This window comes from Plectropomus leopardus, chromosome 13 (assembly GCF_026936395.1).
Source record: "Plectropomus leopardus strain MGB_pleo_1.0 chromosome 13, ASM2693639v1, whole genome shotgun sequence".
Lineage (NCBI taxonomy): Eukaryota > Metazoa > Chordata > Actinopteri > Perciformes > Serranidae > Plectropomus > Plectropomus leopardus.
Genome location: NC_142188.1, coordinates 21,226,272 through 21,245,864, shown reverse-complemented (window position 1 = coordinate 21,245,864; position 19,593 = coordinate 21,226,272). Strand labels below are relative to the sequence as shown.

Below are 19,593 nucleotides of genomic sequence, written 5' to 3'. Positions count from 1 at the left end.
TTCCTAATTCAAGAGGCATGTATTTCAGCCTCTCAGAGCTTCAGTATGCAATTCTGGAGAAAGGTAGTTGATTATTAACTGTTCTTCCCAGGTCATTAAATACCAATGTTTTGGACTGGTCAGTAGGAACCGTGAATCCAAACAGCACATTACATCCTGGCCCTTTACTTGGTCAGTGGCCCTACATGTCAACATATGATGTTCTAGGTATCCCTCTACTGTCAGTTTTTGACACACACATTGTGTCCTTTCAAAGTAAATTTCTTTTTTTACAGGAAATGTTCAATAACTGCTCATTTACAACAAACAGTCTCTCTAAAAAATATATTGTGAACACAGGTAAAAAAATGTTGAATTTAATGATAAAATCATCACGGTTTGGCTTAAGATAACTACATTTCTTACTAACAGAACACAACGCCATGCATCACACTTGATTAGCATAGTGTGTCACATGTGCTCACACATAAATTACTCCATTGACTTTTGGTTTCACACATGACACGAACAGCTGCCTGACAGTCCAGAGTTTGTTTGTCTCATCCACCTTCTCTTCCCTCCCAACCAATGCGGACTCTCTCCATTATTATACCATGGTAGTTGCCCAGAGCATCAAAATATGCAGCTGCTCGGTGCATCTCGTACCACCACTAAAGGCTGCCTTGATGTGTCATGCTTGACGCACACGGCTGCTGACCAAGCTGCGATATTTGACAAGTTAGTGAGACTTGGTTGATCCAAAGCATTGGTAGTCAAAATCCTGGAAATGAGAATATCTTTCTCAAGAACTGCACATTTAACAAGCACTCCCTTACCAAGAACACATCCTAAATTTAAAAAAATATACTGCCCTTAAACCCTTTTAAGTACAGGAAGGATTCTATATCCAGTTTTATGTAGGCAAATGTGGGAAAAATATGGTTGTTCTCAACTACTTCTTTTGTCTGTTTCATGTGTGCTCTTGTTAGAAAATAAGATGCTGTTGCTGCAGTGATAATGGGATCCTAAAATGGTTTCCCAAATATAACGATGAAGCTTTCTGCTGTCATATTATATATAAATCATCAAGGTTAAGTAAGAACTCAAGTGCATGCCATCACATATAAGGTTCAGGCTGCTGCTTGTCAACATGAACCATAGCACAAAAATGTTTGCATTTGTTGTTTTTTCTCGTGGAATTCTTTACTCAAAGACTCTGTAAAATCATAGAGGTCTTTCAATAATCACTGTCAGATAAAAAAAATAATAATAATTCAGCCTTTTCTGAGAAAGCCTGATTGTGTGTGTAATATAGCAGCCCTTAAACAAATGGCTCCATACTCTACAAGAAAATTGTGTATTTAAAAAAAATTAAATCTTAAAGTCAGACTTTACCTTTTATTCTTAAAAAGAAATATGTGTGTTCATGTTCTGCATCCATAATGAATGAACCATGTCATAGAGTCATTATTGAGGCAACATTAACTTGTTCTATCAAAATATTACGCTCATTTAGAGGACTGGTCAGTTAGGAGGTGAGAGTCACTTCAGTTAGGGCATGTTGTATAATACGTCAAATGTGTTAACAGTGTAATTAATAAAAAAGAAGTAATATGTTAAATGATGTTCAATATTATGAATTATTAACCAACTGACACTTCATAATGAAAGCAGTTCAATTCCATCTTAAATAGCCTCAAACTGAAGCAGTTTATCATGCCAGCATTGCTTTGAGAAAGTAGGTCAGCTAGCACTATGTTTCATTAAGCAAAAGCTAACGCTTATTGCAAAAAACCCTCTTTGTGGATACTTGGACATGCTTTTAAAAATGCTGCAGAGAAATGTGTAATTAACAGCTTGAGAGTGATTTAGTGACAGTACGCAGTGTGATGTCACAGCATTTTTGTTCATTTGTAATCTATGATAACAAATATGAATATGAATAATAATGCATGCTTTCTATTACTTTGACAGAGAATATTCTGAACAAAATTCTTTATGTAATTTCTTTAGATACTACACAGACCTGAGATCCAACGCAGTGTCTTACGATAATGTTATTATGGGTCTCTACAGACATTACACAACTCTTTTCACAGACTGAGTAGTACTGATAAGCGAACTGAACATCATAAAATTGGCGGGATGCCCCTTTCAAATAATTTTTTACCACAAAAAGTGCATTCTCTACATGGTTTCACCTCAACAAAATCACATGCAACTCTATGAAATCTCAGATAAAATAAGAGCTCTTTTTTTTCCTTTTTTTCTGCAGCGCTATTAATAAGGATGTACTAATGTCATCACCATACATGCAACAACAAAGAAGAAGAGAAGGTACTGAATCCATTGCCAGCCCATTAGACAGATGTATATTTGAAAATAGTAGCAGAGAGACTGCTTTAACATCCTTGTCACAAAGATGCTTTAAAGGAAAATGTAAAAGCCCTGCGGCAAAGGTCAGCGCTATCCAAGGATCGATTTGTTGTTAAATTACAATTTGGACCAAATCAAGAGTAATGAGTATGAGTGAGGGCTCATCTCTTAGTACCACAGACTAAACTTAATGCATCTATCTTACAGAGGATTGTTAGTGGCATTACACAGCTCACCATCTCCCTCATTATCCTCCTCAAGCAACAGTAAGAGCGGAGAGAGAGGAAACAGGCAGAGTGACCAGCCACTCTGATGGAAATTGATAGCTCCCACAGCTGGCTATACTGCACTGCCCTCACCAGCGGAGTTGGTCAACGTTGCCACATTGTACGCTTTCAGAACAATACACCCGTCTTATCGCCCTTTTGTGGGGTCGAAACACTGACACTGGATTCCTTAAAATGTGACAGAGCCCAACAACTTTGTACAACCAGTGTACAAAGAGTGTATTGTTACAGCACAGTAAGTTAGTATTTTCTACTGCTAAGGTGCATGTGGAGTTTTTGAATACCGATGACAGACTTTATAAATAAACAGCTTGACATTTGAGAAAAGTTGCTTATTCACTTCCTAGCAGAAAGTTAAGATGAAGAGATCATATCGCTCTTTTGTCTGTCCAACATAAATGCTGGAAACAATGCAAAAGCATCCTTAGCAAGTTTATTTTTTACTGTCAGTAGTACATGAGTCAAATAATCTGTGAGAACAACGGGTTTGGCAGCCTCCTGCAAGTGCTCCTAATTGCATTTGCAAGAATCCATCATGCCTGGATGAAAAGAACCAATCAAAGCCAGGAGGAGTCTCTAAAACATGTCACACACAGCTCATTTACACGCTGCATACATGACAAAGACATGTAAACAGAAGCGGACCAAAGAGAAAACTTAAACCAACCCCAACATAAAACAAGAGTAAGTGTCAGAGCAGCTTTTCTCGAGGTGGAGCGAGCTACAACCAAACAGGATTTAAGATGAAAAAAAAATTTGGTGGATTCTTGCCATTTGAAGCACCAGGAGGAGCCACAGGAACTTTATTTTTTTTTCTTTCTTCAAATTATTTGTCTCATGTACTACTGTCAGGATATAGTGATAGTTAGATTAGATAGATAATATGACAAAAAGTTATTTGTTATAAAAATTACCTACTATGCATTTGAGAAGGCAAAACAATAAAAACTGGAATCAAAATGGGTGTTTTACCACATATTTTTCTACATTCTCCTTATGTCTTATAAGAATGAGAGTGTCGCACACAGATACACTTAATTAAAAAAAAACTTTTTTAATTTTACTAATTAAATATACTGAAACAGCCACAGTGTCAGTGGTTCAATTAATCTTATTATGCAGCTACTACAAATTTTCAAGGGACAGATGGGCTGTGGACAATATAGATCAATCCAGGCGTTTGCAAAGAGACAACCCAAACAGAGGGGATTGTGGCAGCAGATGTGCTGAAGACCTCGCCATTCTTTTACATCTTGTGGGTCGGAATGATCCAACAGGATAATCAGAGCAGATTATACAGTAGTTCTAATAACCTTAATCCCAGGATTGACAATATCTAGGATAGTATTACAGATGTGGAGTAAATCTTTTTTGAGATGCAGTGGCTGTTAAAGACTTGAGTATGAGGGGGAACTAAGATGTCTGGTAAGAATCAATGTAAATTGCGAGGTTGAAAGTATGAGCTCATCTTATTTATAACTTATTGTAATAGAAATCACAGCCCCGTGTTGAAGCAATGCGTGCCGATGTTCGCCAAGCACCTTTTCAAGCTAAATATGCTCAGCAGTTGCTTAAGGAAACTGTAGTTGTGGCTCTCACCGTTGACGTGTGACAAATCCCTATCTGAAGAGCGGCTCTTCAGCTGAAGAAAAAAAAAATGTTTTGAAAGTATTAATAAAGCACACTGAGCATTAAATACAGCTAAGCTCTAAGTACTGTGAACAGAAAGCTTCATCCATTTCCTTTATAAATGACAAAGGAGACAGAATAGTAAAAATACAACCAATGATCTCTGCATCTCATCAATGACTATATAACCGGTAAAGCTGAAAAAGGTACTGAAACAGCACTCTCTTACTTGTGCTGTAGGTAGAAAATCCCTAAATGTGACACATAACCCACACTACACTTAGTCAAGTCAGGTTTATTTGTGCTGTTACAGTCACAAAGGGCTTCAAAGTCGCATAAAATGTTCCTGAAAAGTGATTTGTCTTCACTCTATCATTAGCACGACAGCTTTCGAATTATGGCAGTGCACTTTCGACTTGTTTTTAGTATTGCAGACGAGTCTCATGAAGGATGACACCCAACCAGCAGCATCAAAGGCAACTGATGTTCAAAGTGAAAATATCATCCACAGCCTGGAATTTAAAGAGGCAAATTTTCACCTCTATGCAGCTTTTATTCTGTACCTGTGTAGAGCAGATTGAATCGCTCCGATTGCGTAGGATACATGCAGCAATTATGCAAAGTGAGGTCTTTTTCCACACAAAACATAGGTTTAAATACGAACATCATCTATTGTATATAAACAACACAAATTAGCTTCGTTGAAAGTGAGAATTTCTGCCAGATGTAACATATACATGACATAACTTCATGTCAGTAGTTAGGAGATAATAGGATTCCATCAATGAATTATGCCTCAAATGATACACCCTAAACTCGATACGACAGCTAACATGCTTCACTGAGAAACACACTGTAATGCCCAGTTTAATACCAGCCTGTGTGAGTGTGTCATGGATATTGGGATGTGTTTATTTGTGCAGTGGGACGAATCCCGTTAAAGGAGGAGTTTGGTGTCAAAGAATTTCACAAACACCCTTTGACAGTCAGGAGCAGTTGTATTTAAACAAGGCAAAAATCCTCCGGGAAAATCCCTCTAATCTTTTGATCCCAATATCTGTCTTTGGACTCAGAGACAGCAGTATACTATTAATCTGCTTTTGTCTGAGTGAAGCTGCAGGAGGCTTCCAGACAGAATAACACTTTCAGAGATACAGTGAGGCCACGTGGTTTGTGCTACATACAACCACAGACGCGGCTGAAAGGGATCGCTCATTCAAATTAAGAATTAGTCTTCCTATACAGTGTCTCAAAGCAGTTTAAATCATATATGTGAAATGAAGAAAGCTGACTTAAAACCAGCTGGTCAGAAAATGTATACGTCATTCACATGAAACCATCCATATAAATCGTCTAAGATGATGTTTTTGACAAACTCATGTTACCTACTGAAGTCTCTAAATTAGCTCTTTCTGTTCCCGTGTTACCTTGACTCATTGTGTAATTACATGCGCACATCTGTAAACAGGTGCACATGAATCACTCTTCTTTTATATTTAAAGTTCATCCAAATTTCAAAACTGTAAAACTGTCCTCCACAAACACCAAATCCTAACACTGCCATTAGCTGCACATGGACGGCGTGTGTTAGCCACAAGCAGTGGTCGGCAACAATTCATATCCTTTACCTTAGTGAAAATACGAATACCACAAGTAAGAGCCCTGCAGTAAAAATGTTACTTATGTTAAAGTTTGTAAGTACAATCAAGAAAATATACACTAAGTATTGTAAGTAAAAGCAAATTAAACTTAAAATAAATGTAAACAATCTAAATCATTACAATAATTAAAAGGAAAAGCAGAAAATCTTCATGTTTGAGAAACTGGAACAATAAAATGTTTTTGCATGAAAAATTAAAACAAATCTCAAAAACGTTACCATTTTTGTTGTCAATTAATCGATCAATCAATCAATTGACTAATCATTTCAGATGCACTTGTACATGTCCTGTGTGAAAAACTAATTAGTGAATACAATGATCAAATAATTGTAGTAAAGTTAAAGGTACAGTATTTTTCTCTGAAGTGTGTGGAGCAGGAAAGTGGCATAAGATTAGAATCCTCAAGTAAGTACAATTTGTACCTAAGTACTTGTACCTAGAGTACTTGAGTAAAAGCACTTGGTTTACATTGCAGCACCAGCCATGATATCCTTGCACTGTAATCTCTGAAACACATAGATTTTTCTTTTTAAGGTGTCAAATGCAACTTCTAGTACTATTAACTAATTTTCTATTAAATTATTTCTTTCAGTTCAGGTGTTCAGCCATTTAATTTAACCCTGACATCTTCTCAACTCTGTTGTCTCTTTCAGCGTGTTAGGTTGAATTGTCCTCAGGGATAAAACTTGGCACAAAATGTCCACTACTGACTGGAGGCATACAGCCAGAGCCTCAACCACACAGAAATTTCTTCATTCAGAAACAAATACGCAGTGTGCTCAACAGTCCAACAAGTTCCTTTCTAGATATACTGCAATAGTCAAGACAATGAAATTATTGGCTAGAGAAAAAGATCCTGTCTTTTATTAAATCTGTCTTTCAATATCACTGTAGCCAAGATGTAATAAAGGCAGCACAATCAATATTTTTTAGGAGCAAAGCATCAAATGACTATGATGCAAAAAGAGAAAAATATCACCAGAGTTCTGCAGTTCCCTTCAGTCCTACAGAGCCTTTCAGCATCTTTTAGCGCATTATTTTGGTTTTACACTCCATGTTAAGCTATTCAATCATCCAAAAGAAAGGTGTGCTTATTTAGAAAATTCTCCTTCTGGTATCTATTCAGAGGTAGGAACACACCACCTATGTGGTAGTATGAGTTGGAGGAGTTTTTGTCATTGCCAAGTACAGCAGTAATCTGTTTTTATGTAAAAATGAATAAATAAATAATAAAAATCCTAATAAACACACTGTAGACTGCCTGCTCACCACAAATGCAGACACAGTTAGCAACTTCCTGGTGAACAGAGTCCATTTAGCTTAATAGACAATATTTGCATTTGTAGTTGGTGGAGACCAAAACAAAGCTGAGAGGAGATAAACTATTGGACAACTCTTAGTGAGAGACGACTCCAATTATTGACCACACTAGTCCAGCAAGTATTCTGAGTACTATCTGATTGATTTAAATGTAGGCTGTAGGCTTCTGTGAAAAAATTCAGTCCCAGTTTTTTCATTTGCATGATGACGTTTCCCACCTCCTCCTCCTCCTCCTCCTCTTCTATACCAAGTGGTGTTATGGCAGGTGGTGAGTCATTGTTGTGACAGATAATGTAAAACACCACTTCTAATGTAATCAACGGGTTGCCAAAGTCATCACGTTTCAAATTTTACTGGCAGGACATTTGACTTGGCAGTCCCACTGCCACTAATTAAAAATCAATTTATGTAAGACAGACCCAGGCAAGAAACCAGTGTCATGAAAAACACAAAGAGCCCAATGACATAAAAAAATATGAATGCATATTTGTACATTCTATGTAAAAATATAAAACCTGTAACTAAAAGAAAAATAGATTAACTGTACCACCTATAGCAAAATCAAGCTTTTGAGATACTGCGGGGAAGCTTACTGACATATTTTCAGTAACTGTACAAAAATGTGTGACACTGTAAGATCATATTCAGACTATTAGCTGTGGTAAGAAATTCAGAAAAGGTTCCTCAGTTTGTAAATACAAAACCAAAAAACACTAAATCTGGTGCACATTTTGCACTACCTCCCTTCCTTAATATTGCAGTAAGGCACAAGTCTGCATTCAATGACTAATAGAGTCCACATAACCAAGCACGCTGATAATTATGATTTTAATGTGAAAAAAAGGTGTGACATAATTTCACTTACTGTAGGCTACAGTCATACTTGGTTCCCTGCCATCATGCATTAGCAGCTTAATCAAGTGGTTTAAGTCATCTGAGTGTCAGCCCTACACTGAGTGACGTTAGTTTCAGGGACTTCTAACTATATCTGTGCAAGGACCTGGAAGCTGTGCTCACAGCTAAAAATCACAAAATGAAAGTGCAATGCAATCACAGTTATTTACGATATCCAGTCAATGTGAGGCAACCGTGGAATTACATAATGCACCAAATGAAAAAATAAAAGGCGGCACTGATTTAGTTTAGATCTGCCCTACTTTTTTTTTCTACCTGGACTCATTTATGTTTAGCCCATGTGCGATGAAATAAACATCATTCCATTTTATCAGGATAAAATATGGAGCTGTGCAATGCATCTATGTTATTTATCTAATGAGAAAAAGGGGGACAGATTCTGGGAACTTACTGGCCGTAGGAAAGTGCATTTAAATAATTGTTTTAACCGATCAGAGGGATTTATGTGTGTGTGTGCGTGTGTGTGCGTGTGTGAGGTCATGCAATGTGCAAGCTTGCGGTTGGACAGGGGAGACTTGACAGGTCTGGTGGTAAATCCCATAATCCTTTCATCTGATCAAAGTAAAACAACAGCTTTTAAATTTTTTAATGGAAGGAAAGTTTCAAACAACAATGTGCTACGGAGGTGAAGCAATGTTTGGGCGTTAGATAAACGTATGAGAAACGTATGTTTATACTAGCTTTTTACAGTTAAATAAGATTCCTGCTGCTGAATTCTGACTGGGATGAGACCATATATTTAGTCAGGAACACTAGCTTTATTTTAAATTAATGCTTTGGTTAAAATTCTCCATGCACAGACATTTGCAGTTGTTGTTGTTGTTGTTGTTGTTGCTCACCTCCCCCTGCAGCTCAGAGTGGTGAGAAAGCAAGCAGCAATGCCACATTACCTTGAGGTGGAAAAAATACCTCTGTACTTGTGAGAATACTGAATTAGCTGGCAAAGGTACAATTGGGTGAATGCTTTCATCCAAAGTGACTTAAGGTACCAAGAGTTCATACAATTTCAGCATGGATGGCGCCGGTGGGAATTGAATCTCTACATCTTGCTATGTTAGGTGCCACGCTGAAATGAGCTATTAAGAGTCACCGGTCTTTCTTTGTTGCAGTATTACCAAGTTTTATATGGTCTGGTTTCAAATATAGTGACACTAAAAACATGGCTGGACAGAAACATAAAAAAACAGTTGATGCTTGAACTAAAAGTCTGGCAGTGGTTTTGCTCCATCAAATGACGCATGTCAATAAATCTCATTACTAACTCAGAGCAGCTCTTTTGTGCTCTTTAGACCTGAAAGGCAAAGGAAACAGGTCTGGTGCTTTCACCTTTGTATTTACAAGGGGAGGGATGTGATACACCAAGGCCAAACATTAGACTTAAAGCTGCATTCATTTTTTTTCTTTTTTTTTTAAAGAATTAACAGTGGATCAATTGACTATGTAGTGGACCTGCTCGTAGTTACAATCCCTGCTCTCTGCTGTTGCACTCAGCTCTTAGAGGCTTTATAGCATCTTTCATATCATTGTTTTGGTTTGGCAGCTTTAATGTTTTAGTTCAGACTAACTGCTTTTATCAACACTAGGGATGCGCAATGTTGGATTATTTGTCGATAGTAGCCAATACATAACAAACCTATTTGGCCTATAACCAATACAAATGTTGATGTATCCACTTATTTCCCCCACTTAATTTTAGAGATCAAGTCTCTTCTGTAGTTGAATTAAAATCATATAATGCATACTCTTATGGTGATGCCCCCCCAGCAGATGGAGACACGAAATACAATGCTTTTTATGTATGTAATAAAAAGCATGTTGGCAGAATCTGATTAATTTTATGTTTTCCAGGCCTGGCCTTGTGCCTTTTAAGCTGCCTGATTACTTAAGGACAAGTTTTTTTGTATTTGTATTCAGCAACTATAATGCCAGGTTTGCCCTAAGGAGTTGGTGGAGACCAAAACTGAGCTAAAGAAGTGTGTATTGTAATTTAATTCACTAAACAACTCTTAATTGATGCTAATGTTTTGTGTCTGCACGGTGTATAGTTAGGTAACAGTCTCTAACATATTTGCCATAACAAGTGAATATGACGATCCAGTTATCACTTATAGTTAACAGGTAATATTCTGCTCAAAAGTGGTCCAAAAACCACATGAAAAGATCTACTATAACCCGCACCAGGCATATCAGACCTATCAGCTAACTATGAACAACAAATTTATATGATAATGTAAAGCTATGCCTCTCAAAATGGTCATGAGTATGTTAGAGTCATCATCAGTCAACTGTTCGAAACAACAATGTAACTTTAACGGAGTTCCTGCTTGTATGTTTTGCATAATTGCATCAAGCAGAGTGGGAGTGTGACTGAGAGGAGTCTTACAGTTCACACTGTGCTTTTTGGCTGTCTGGGGTGACGGTAGCAGACGTCTCTACTGACATATTGCATGTTTGTCTTTGAGGCGTCTGTTGTGTGATCTTGTGGATCTAATGACTTCAGTTTAATAACCTGTATTTTCCCCTCCATGGTTTGACGTGGTAATTCAGGCAAGATATATATAATAAACGAGCATATGCACAACTACCAATAAAGACCTTCAGGGTGAGTTTAAGATGCTGCTCTCTCTCTGGGTGTTTTTCACACCTACCACTTTGGAACTTGCAAAATGAGTTTTAAATCTGGAATTGACTCCTCTGTCACTGTCACTGCAGCAACTAAAATTAGGTTGAACAGTGTCATATTCAGTGTTTTTTGTTTTTACAGATGTTAATATTTAAGAAAGGGTCCCGCTTACTTTAATTTTAAATACATATGTCAGTTTAAGATTTCTAGGAAAACAGGTTCAGAGTCCATTCAATCAAACTTCCAGTGACAAGTCCATGAGACGGCTAACTCTGCTATATGTCTGCATATAGACATCCTACATGAAAAGTGATTACACCATATTTTTAAGATTTTTTTCATTATCATACGGTGGCTTTCATCTTCATGAACAATAACGGCTCTGGTCCCCATTGCCATGGTATACTCATTACATGGACCTCTTGAAACAATAACTGCTCATCCTTCATGCAGCACGAAGATAATATCTTTAACATCATTCATCTTAACACTGCAATAACATAACCAATTAGTTCGTTCATGGCCATTAAACTATTAGCATCAGAAGCCACCCTGGTGTGAAAATTATAATCTTTTCCTACAATGTCTTGACTAACGACTGAAACACCAGAATCAGGCATATTATAGCAGATACTATTTTATATTTTTTAAAGTATTTAATTCAAAGATACCCATAAACATAACCCTGAAAACTGAAGTAATACACTTTACGTAAAGGTCACCAGCTTGATTATACCTTTATAGTATTAGAGGATACTTGTTTTTTGGGGGTTTTTTTAAACCAGGGGTTTGTTGTCTAAATAATGCTCACATTTTGTTTTATATTTACAATTATTTAAAAACACATTGGAGGAAATGTAATTAATGTTATTTAGTATTAAACCTTTTGTGCAGTAACCATCTTCCAGTATTCTTGGGTTACAAGTAAGCTCCTAAATACTCATAGCTTATCAGCTACTTTGCTTTAACCTCACTCATCTAAGGCAAATAATATTGGGCTAATCTTTAAAAATAAGCTCTTAGAAAGTAAGAAAGAAGGCAGAACAATGAGTCATGCTGTATAATTGAATCCTTAGAATGGGCGTCAAGGATGTAATTTCCTCAATAAAAGATATGGCACAAGATATTCAGTAAAAAAAAAAAACAGCAAGCTATGACCGTCAACAAATCATTACTTTGTATTAAACCCTTTCATGCATGTTATGATTATATTACTAAATCACAAAGTACTAATTAAAGAGCTTGTTTTTACTTTTAAATGAATAATCATGCCAAAACATTTTTTTTTCAAATATATGAAATTTTGAAGGATTTATGTATCTGTCCACTGCAGTGGACATCATGTAGCTGATGTGGTATAAAAATTAATTCAATGAAACTGTATTTTTATTACGAGAAAATAACAGGAATAAACATGAGAGCATTAATAACAACAAATATATATTTTTGTTGGGGTTTTTTTGGACCTATATTGAGTGTAAATTAATCATTTTTTATACTGCTGATGCACTGTGTCCACTGCAGTGGACAGATACATACACCCTTTGGTGCAAAAGAGCCACTGGAGTGGAAAGTATTTTTCTGTCAGAAAAAAAAATACATTGAAAGATATGAGGTTTTTCGTGGTTTTTTTTACATGTCTGATTTTCTGAGAATACAAGTTTGTAACAGTTTTCCTTAAGGTGCTTGGTGAATCTCCTCTTCCCTCGACCATTTTGAATTCATAATGTTATATCTCAAAACGACACACAGATAGTGATTAAATATAATTGTGGACAACATGTCGGGGGTGTGTAGCCCGGTGGTTGGGACGTGGTACTACAACTTACGTCATTCAAAATGGCTCCCACTGTGGCAGACACCATGCATGAAGGGTTAATAATCATCAGCAATTCTTTGCAATAGTATCTAAATTACAAGAGTATCACAGTTTTGGACCTGTCATCCGGCTATATTTTGCACGCTGTGGAAAAGATCACTGGCATAAAACTAGTGAGAGTGCATTGTGATTAACAAAAACGTCTAAGACTCTTCTAAGGATGCTGATACGTTTTTCTCTTTTGGATTTGCTCTATACACGCACAAGTTCAACCTTTTCTCCACCTGAGAGCAAAGGAAGAGGAGTAAGTGGGCTCATGTACATCACAATAAACTCTTAAATCTAGTGGCAAGAAAAATAGCCAAAGTGAGATCAACAAATGCACCAGTGCCAAATGCAAACTGATCTCTCACTGTGAAGCAACTGACAGGATGGCAAGTCTTTTTAAAATCACTGCCAAATGTAGAGAGAGGTTAGACAGTTTTTCTTCCATTAACTTTTTAACACAAACTTTTACATATGCTGCAATGCAGTTACAGTAATATCCTAAATGGAACACAGCATGTTAGTGCAATAAATTAATAATAATTACAACATAAAAATAAAAACTTGTAACTATATTCTGTTCTCGAAAAGAGCGAGAAACAGAACAAAAATACCAATTCAAGTAAATTTACTGCCACAGTTAATTCTGAATCTAGATATATTCAGGGTGCTTTGATGCAGTATGGCAATACAGCCCGCTATTTCTCACTGATGTGCAGCGCTTTAAATAAACAAAGACTTAATGCTGCCCAACACTGAAAGCCTGTTAGTGAACTACAGCAACAATCATTCACTCTGTCAGTGCATGAGGTTGGTAAAAGACCCGAAGCTCCCTCCCGTTGCAATGACACCATCAACGAAACATGAATACGGCAGAAAATAAAACATAGCTTGCACAGTGCGAGGAGGACATTCTAATTAGGGTTATTTCATATTTGCCTCAATGACTAATGACAATCAGATGGGAATATCTTATGCTGCAGTCGTAAGATATCCAACACTGGCCTAATGAGCTAATTGTTAATAAAAGATGAATGTGCCTGAATAAAGATACATGAGCATATGAAACGAAATGTAAATTATGCTCTCTATATATTTGTGTTAGAATGAGTCCATTTGAATAAACTTGAAACTTGGATTTTTTTTTTTAAATAACACACACATACACTCACACCCCTCCCCCATCAACGCTCGGCCTGACCAGCAGCCCTGCTCCTCCCCACCACAGCAGTAAACTGCCAACCTGTGGGAAGCTCTGCACTCAATACCCTGAATGCTGATCCACTGTCGCTGCAAACAACACCAACGATGAGAACTAGAAGAGATCCGGATATTTAGAGCACAGTTTTTGGCAACGGCAAGAGTGACACAATTCTCATTATCTCAAAGAACAGCATGTTCTCTTTGTGTATTGATTAGCTGGGTCTCTAGCTTTTTTTACTCTCATGCAATACACAGATGATTGTATTATCTGTTAGAATTATTAAATCAATTAGGACCACAGTTTTGAGGGAAGCCGAGGCTCAGTCGTGCTATAGTTACAGTTTGTTTTTGTTTGAAAACGACATAATAATGGCAGATCATAATGCGGTAAACTTTAAGTATCAATGCGTTAATTACGACACTGTTATCAGCTGATACAAAAACCTCACCCACTTTATATTTTTCTCTCCTCTGTTTCCAACTATAAGAATCCATTGGGTAATTTTTAAGCCAATGACATCATTTATGTTTACTCCATCTGGCTCGTAGATGATTACTTCTACTCTTGCATTTGAAGTAAGCCATTGGAGATGATGTTTCATAGGTCAACCAATCCCCATGGACCTGTTTGATAAGAATGGAAGACACCTTTGGGGATGGAGAACACCTGCATGTTTTACTAATGAGGCCTTGCAGGAGATTCACTCATTACAAACAACTATATTGCAGATCGATGGCACACATGAGAAGACTAAGACAAACATATGGCTTTAGCCAAATAGAGGAGGGGAAATCATTACTTTAGGACTGGATGGTAATTACAATAGGGAACTAGAAACTGTTTAAATCAGTCCATGTTGCAACTGAATGGAAAGGCTACAGAGGACATGTTGTACTGACTGTATGTCTGAACTGAATCCAGATGTCTTACCTTCACTGCAGTCCTTTCCTTGGAACCCCGTCCGAGAGCAGTCACATGTTGGTTCGTCGTTAATCAAACTGCAGACTCCTCCATTTAAGCACATGTTGGCTGAACCGCAGAGGTCCTTTAAGACCCCTTCACTGTTGATCATGACAGACTCCGTGTTGTTGACCTTTATGTCTGTTATCCATCCAGTGAAAGGTAGCTGATCCTTGACTGCAGCCGATGTGAGCCGTAACGCCACGGATCGTAATTCCGGTGGTATACCACCAACAAACAAATGGCTGAAAACAGTCATATCCCGTCTTTTTGACTTCACCTCCACCCATTTCGTCTCATTGTCCACCTTTAGGGTTGTGTTCTTAAAGTTTCTCCTTATCGTGACCGCATGCCATTGGCTGTCGTTGACCGCCGTGTCAGATATGACGGTCGCAGGCTCGGCACAGAAGATCGAGAAACGAAGGCTGAGTTTACCGTTCAATATGAGGAGCTCTAGAAAGTCACAAAATCCCTCGTCGTCGAAGTAAACTAGCAGCCCGTGGGAACTCTTTGTTTTCATATTGAAGCTCATTTCACTTTCACAACACGCATTCCACACTGGAAATCGAGCCCATTGGCCCTCAGCACCTGTAAACTCTAGACAAGTGCCTATTTCTACAAAGCAACAAAAGAGCAGCCCAACCCATATGATATGGGCACCATGTGGCTTTTGTAAAACCATTGTGTGATCAAAAAATCTGTGCAGGTGGACGCGGACTTTTATAGGGCTGAAATTATTTATATGAAGAAATATATTGGGTCGACTGTGAGAGAGTAGACTGGCATAAAAGTGACTGTCTACGTGGATAAACAAGTGTGAGCTGATGCATCATAACACAAAAGGTTAAATGCTATAATATATTTGCATAGCAATAGGGTGGGCCAACACTTATTTCCTGGAGCAAATACCATAACCTCACACTGTCCAGGCCACTGGCCAAAACTCTCACTGTTCGCGCCAAAATAATTTGAACTGTTTAAAGGTCCTCTCTGCCATGGCTATTTAGAGCAAAGTGACAGGGATTCAAATATCCATTGGGCACACTCTGTCTAATTTATGTAATTACGGAACAGTCCCTTCTGGTGCCAGTTAGTGTGTGCACGGTTTCACTTGAGTTGAAATGGCAGCTTTAATCTTCATGTTCATGCCAGCATTCTTTGGCGGGTAACTGGAAGCCTTGCTCGGGGCTTTTCACCCTGCATCCTCTGTAGCAATGAGAAAAAATGCCATATGGAGACACGTTGGCTGATAAGCTCAGCAAAAGAAGCAGTCTGTCTTTCAAGGCAGTCGTCCGTCCAAACGTTCCCTGCAAAAGAAAAGCACATTTAATACAGTATCAGTGCTTTCACCATATCCATTTCCAAATCCACTTTGGCCAAAGCCTCAATCAAAACTCAGAGTTAATACTATGATTGAAGCAGAAGCACAGCCAATCAGGCACTTATATCCAGAGAGGCCTTTGTTGCAACAAACATGAGCCCTATCAATAGATGAATATCAGCAGGGCTTTCCAGGAAGCTTATACAGCAGCACTGGACAGACAGCATCCCTGAATCCACGCGTGACTTCATCTCCAAAAACTGTCTTTTAACATGCATCCTTCCAAGACTGAAAGAGGTGCACATATGCATGCATTGTTAAAAAAACAACAACAGTAAATCATGATACAGCTTGCATCATTATTCGCACCGAGAGGTTCGCCCGAATAAAAACAATTCCTGCAGAGAATCTCAGTCACACCAAAGTAAAAGAAAAAAAGGGCACCGCTGATTTCCAACTCTCATTATTTCTTTTCGGAATATTACTTTTTCCTTACACTCGTCGCAACTTCTGCAGCGGTGGATGACCATCAGCAGCAGCATTCCGATATACAGTCGGCTAATCACTGGCCTGCCCTCTCCTAAAGACCTGACATGAGAAAAAGTGCGTCATTTGATTCACAATGGTTGGTTTGTGTAAGACGAACCAGTCGGGGCTGCCGCTGGGTCTCAGTCAGACCCCCAAAATGTGCTCTTCGTAATATTTGCCTCGTCACTATTTTTTGGGACTATGACAAGGATTTTCCTTCAAAACACCGACGCGTTAAATATTGCAAAAAAAAAAAAAAAAAAGACACACCATAACCTGATTTAAAAAAAAACCTCCGCAATTAGTTTGCATTTCAAAGAAAATGCATCGGGTTTACTTAGACACCGCACTTTAAACACACTGAAACATCTCCAGAAACAGCAAATGTGATGAATCCCAGTAACTGATCACCGTGTTAATAAGATATGGGGTAATCCTCGGCGGAATTTAGCGTTTCGCAGGCTATATTTTGCCTAAAACGGGACATCATCTCACCAATAATACCTTAACATCTTCCCCTGGATGACAGCTGGAAAGGGCGCACTATAATTAGAGTGTTAGTTCATGCTCATATCTGCCGCAATTTTTCAGTCGCTCACAACTATAAAATTCCTTGCAAAAACAGCATGAAGCGTTAGTATTTGTTTTTACCTTTGCGCGTGCACCTTTACTTCTACGGGACCCTAAATAGTTGGCACAAGAGAGGAAAAAAAAAACGGTCCTGTAAAGCACGACTTGTCCGTATATTTTCGGTTCTGTTTGAGAGCCTGCACCTCAAATCCACTCTGGCGAAACCTTCACATCAAGATCCGCTTTCAAGTGAATCACAGCATCAGCGAGAGAGAGAGAGAGAGAGAGAGGGAGAGAGAGCGCGTCGGGTCCCCTTTCACTCTTAACTCCGCTAAAAACCTCACAGGCTTAGTGGTAAAAAAAAAAAAAGAAATTACCTTAAATATTCCGATTTCCAAGTTTGTTTCCCTATTTAAAAATGACAAAAAAAACCCAAAAACACAACTAAAAAGAAAATGAAAACCGCCGGATGGAGTAGATGGGCAGCGCGGGACGAAAAATCCAGTTATCTTTGTGGAAGAGAAGGTGCAATCTGGTTTCCCTGTTGAGCTTATCCAGCGACTGTCAGGAGCCACAGACAGAGCGGATCACGTGTCTCTCAGTGATGTCTACCGGGGAGGGGCTGAATGCAGTACCTTGGACAGCGCCTCTGCCTCCACGAGCATCTATCCACGGACATTTATGGCATAGGCAACTTTGGAGATAAGGCTTGTAAAACTGCTGGGGATTGATTAATTGATCCCACTACTGGAGACACCAAAGGCTGAGAAGCAGTCAGAGATGGTCTCTTGGAGCACGGGGTCTTTACTCCAAACTACAACTGCTTCTGTCCCCATATATGTTTATATTATCTGAAAAAATCAATTCTGTTGAATTATTGCAACCCATAGCAAATGTTAGAAATAAAAAACAACCAGCTAAGGGTTTTTCAGTTCAGGGGTTATTATGAGATCCAGCTGAATGATTAAATACTCCAGGGGTGTTTAATGCCCTGTGTTTTTTTTTTCAAGTATTTTCACTATTTTTTATGGCATCTTTATGGTACATTGTACATTTATTACCCTCTCCAGTGCCTCTTAGGAGGTCCATACTGTTTTTCTTCATATTGTATAAATCATGAAAGCGACAACCACATACTGTATGTTTTATTTTAGGGGTGTACATTATTGGATTTTTTTCTGATATCCAACATGCCAATATATAATAACTCATTTGGCCAATAACCAGTGCCACTGTTGATATATCCACTTTTTTCCCCTACCTAACTTTTGTGATCACCAAGTATCTTCTGTGGTGGAACTAAAATTATATTATGCAAACACTTATGCATACACCAGCAGATGGAGACATGAAATACAGTGCCTTTCAGTACATATGATATTCATTCATAATGCAAAATAAGAAAAAATACTTCAACACAGGGTTGATTTTTTTTGTACACATTTAATTTTAAAAAGTAAATAAATATATATATATATATATATATATATATATATGTCATATCGGCAGAATGCGGCATGTTGGATGATATCAATATTTCATTTTAAAGCCAATAACAGCCAATATTGATGACATGCCGATTTTATCATTCTTCCCTAGTTTACATACATACTGCATAACCTGTGTTACCTACATGTTCATATGAGTTTCTGACAACAAAAGATGCATCAATTGGAAAATGTCAATTTTGTTTTAATTTCTTTTTTAAATGTTTCTAGTTATTTTATGAAAATACGTTTCACATTGAAAACTGCTGTATTTATCCGATAAGTACTATTAGCAGAAGAGTTCTAATCACGGATGTCCTCAATCACTGTAATTAGTAAAAATACCAGACTGCTACTTGCCCACATAAATAGCTTCCTTCCAGTAACTACTTTGAGGTTGGAACAATTAACGGACTAAGGCTTTAAGACCAGGATGGGCTGATGACTACAGGATATTGCTATGGTAATCCTCAGGCCAGTGTGTAAAAGTTGGACATGTGAATAAATGAGTAAATGAGCACTTATTCAGTGCATCAACAAGATGTCCTTGTACAAGACTCTTAAAGCTTGAAAAATGAAATACACGGAGCTGCTCAGTGCAAGGAAACACAACAGTGAAATAAAATCATATTATGTTGAGCTCAGACTTTGTTATTTTTGAAATTCATATTTTTGCTGTACACTTATCTGTTCATAGAGTCACTTAAGCCGCTTGATGCTAATTTTGTGCACATTAAAAATGTAAAAGTTTTACCCACTAAGCATACCCGATGTATGTTTCACCCACACAAGGCGGGCCCTGCACCAGGATTTGGAAATTCATGTCTGGTGCAATTGTGGTGCAATCAGTCTTTCAGTTCAGCGGTGAA

The 19,593-nt window shown here is 37.9% G+C and overlaps 1 protein-coding gene across 16 annotated transcripts in view; it reads right to left on the bottom strand.

The window, feature by feature from the left end:
* Window positions 1-17,794, bottom strand: part of LOC121954421 (neurexin-1a) — a 283,026-nt gene extending 265,232 nt beyond the window's left edge. For 7 of the 16 annotated variants that reach the window (XM_088086999.1, XM_088087006.1, XM_088087004.1 and 4 more), the window contains exons 1-2: window positions 17,319-17,549; window positions 14,789-16,125 (exon numbers count right to left, since the gene is read on the bottom strand). In XM_088086999.1, coding sequence (XP_087943125.1) covers window positions 14,789-15,500 — 712 coding nt within the window. In that variant the 5' untranslated portion in view covers window positions 15,501-16,125; window positions 17,319-17,549. Of the gene's footprint in view, window positions 1-14,788; window positions 16,126-17,318; window positions 17,551-17,614 lie in introns of those variants that run through there. The other 9 variants (XM_088087005.1, XM_088087014.1, XM_088087009.1 and 6 more) reach the window with 4 other exon arrangements.
* Window positions 17,795-19,593: the final 1,799 nt, after the last annotated feature.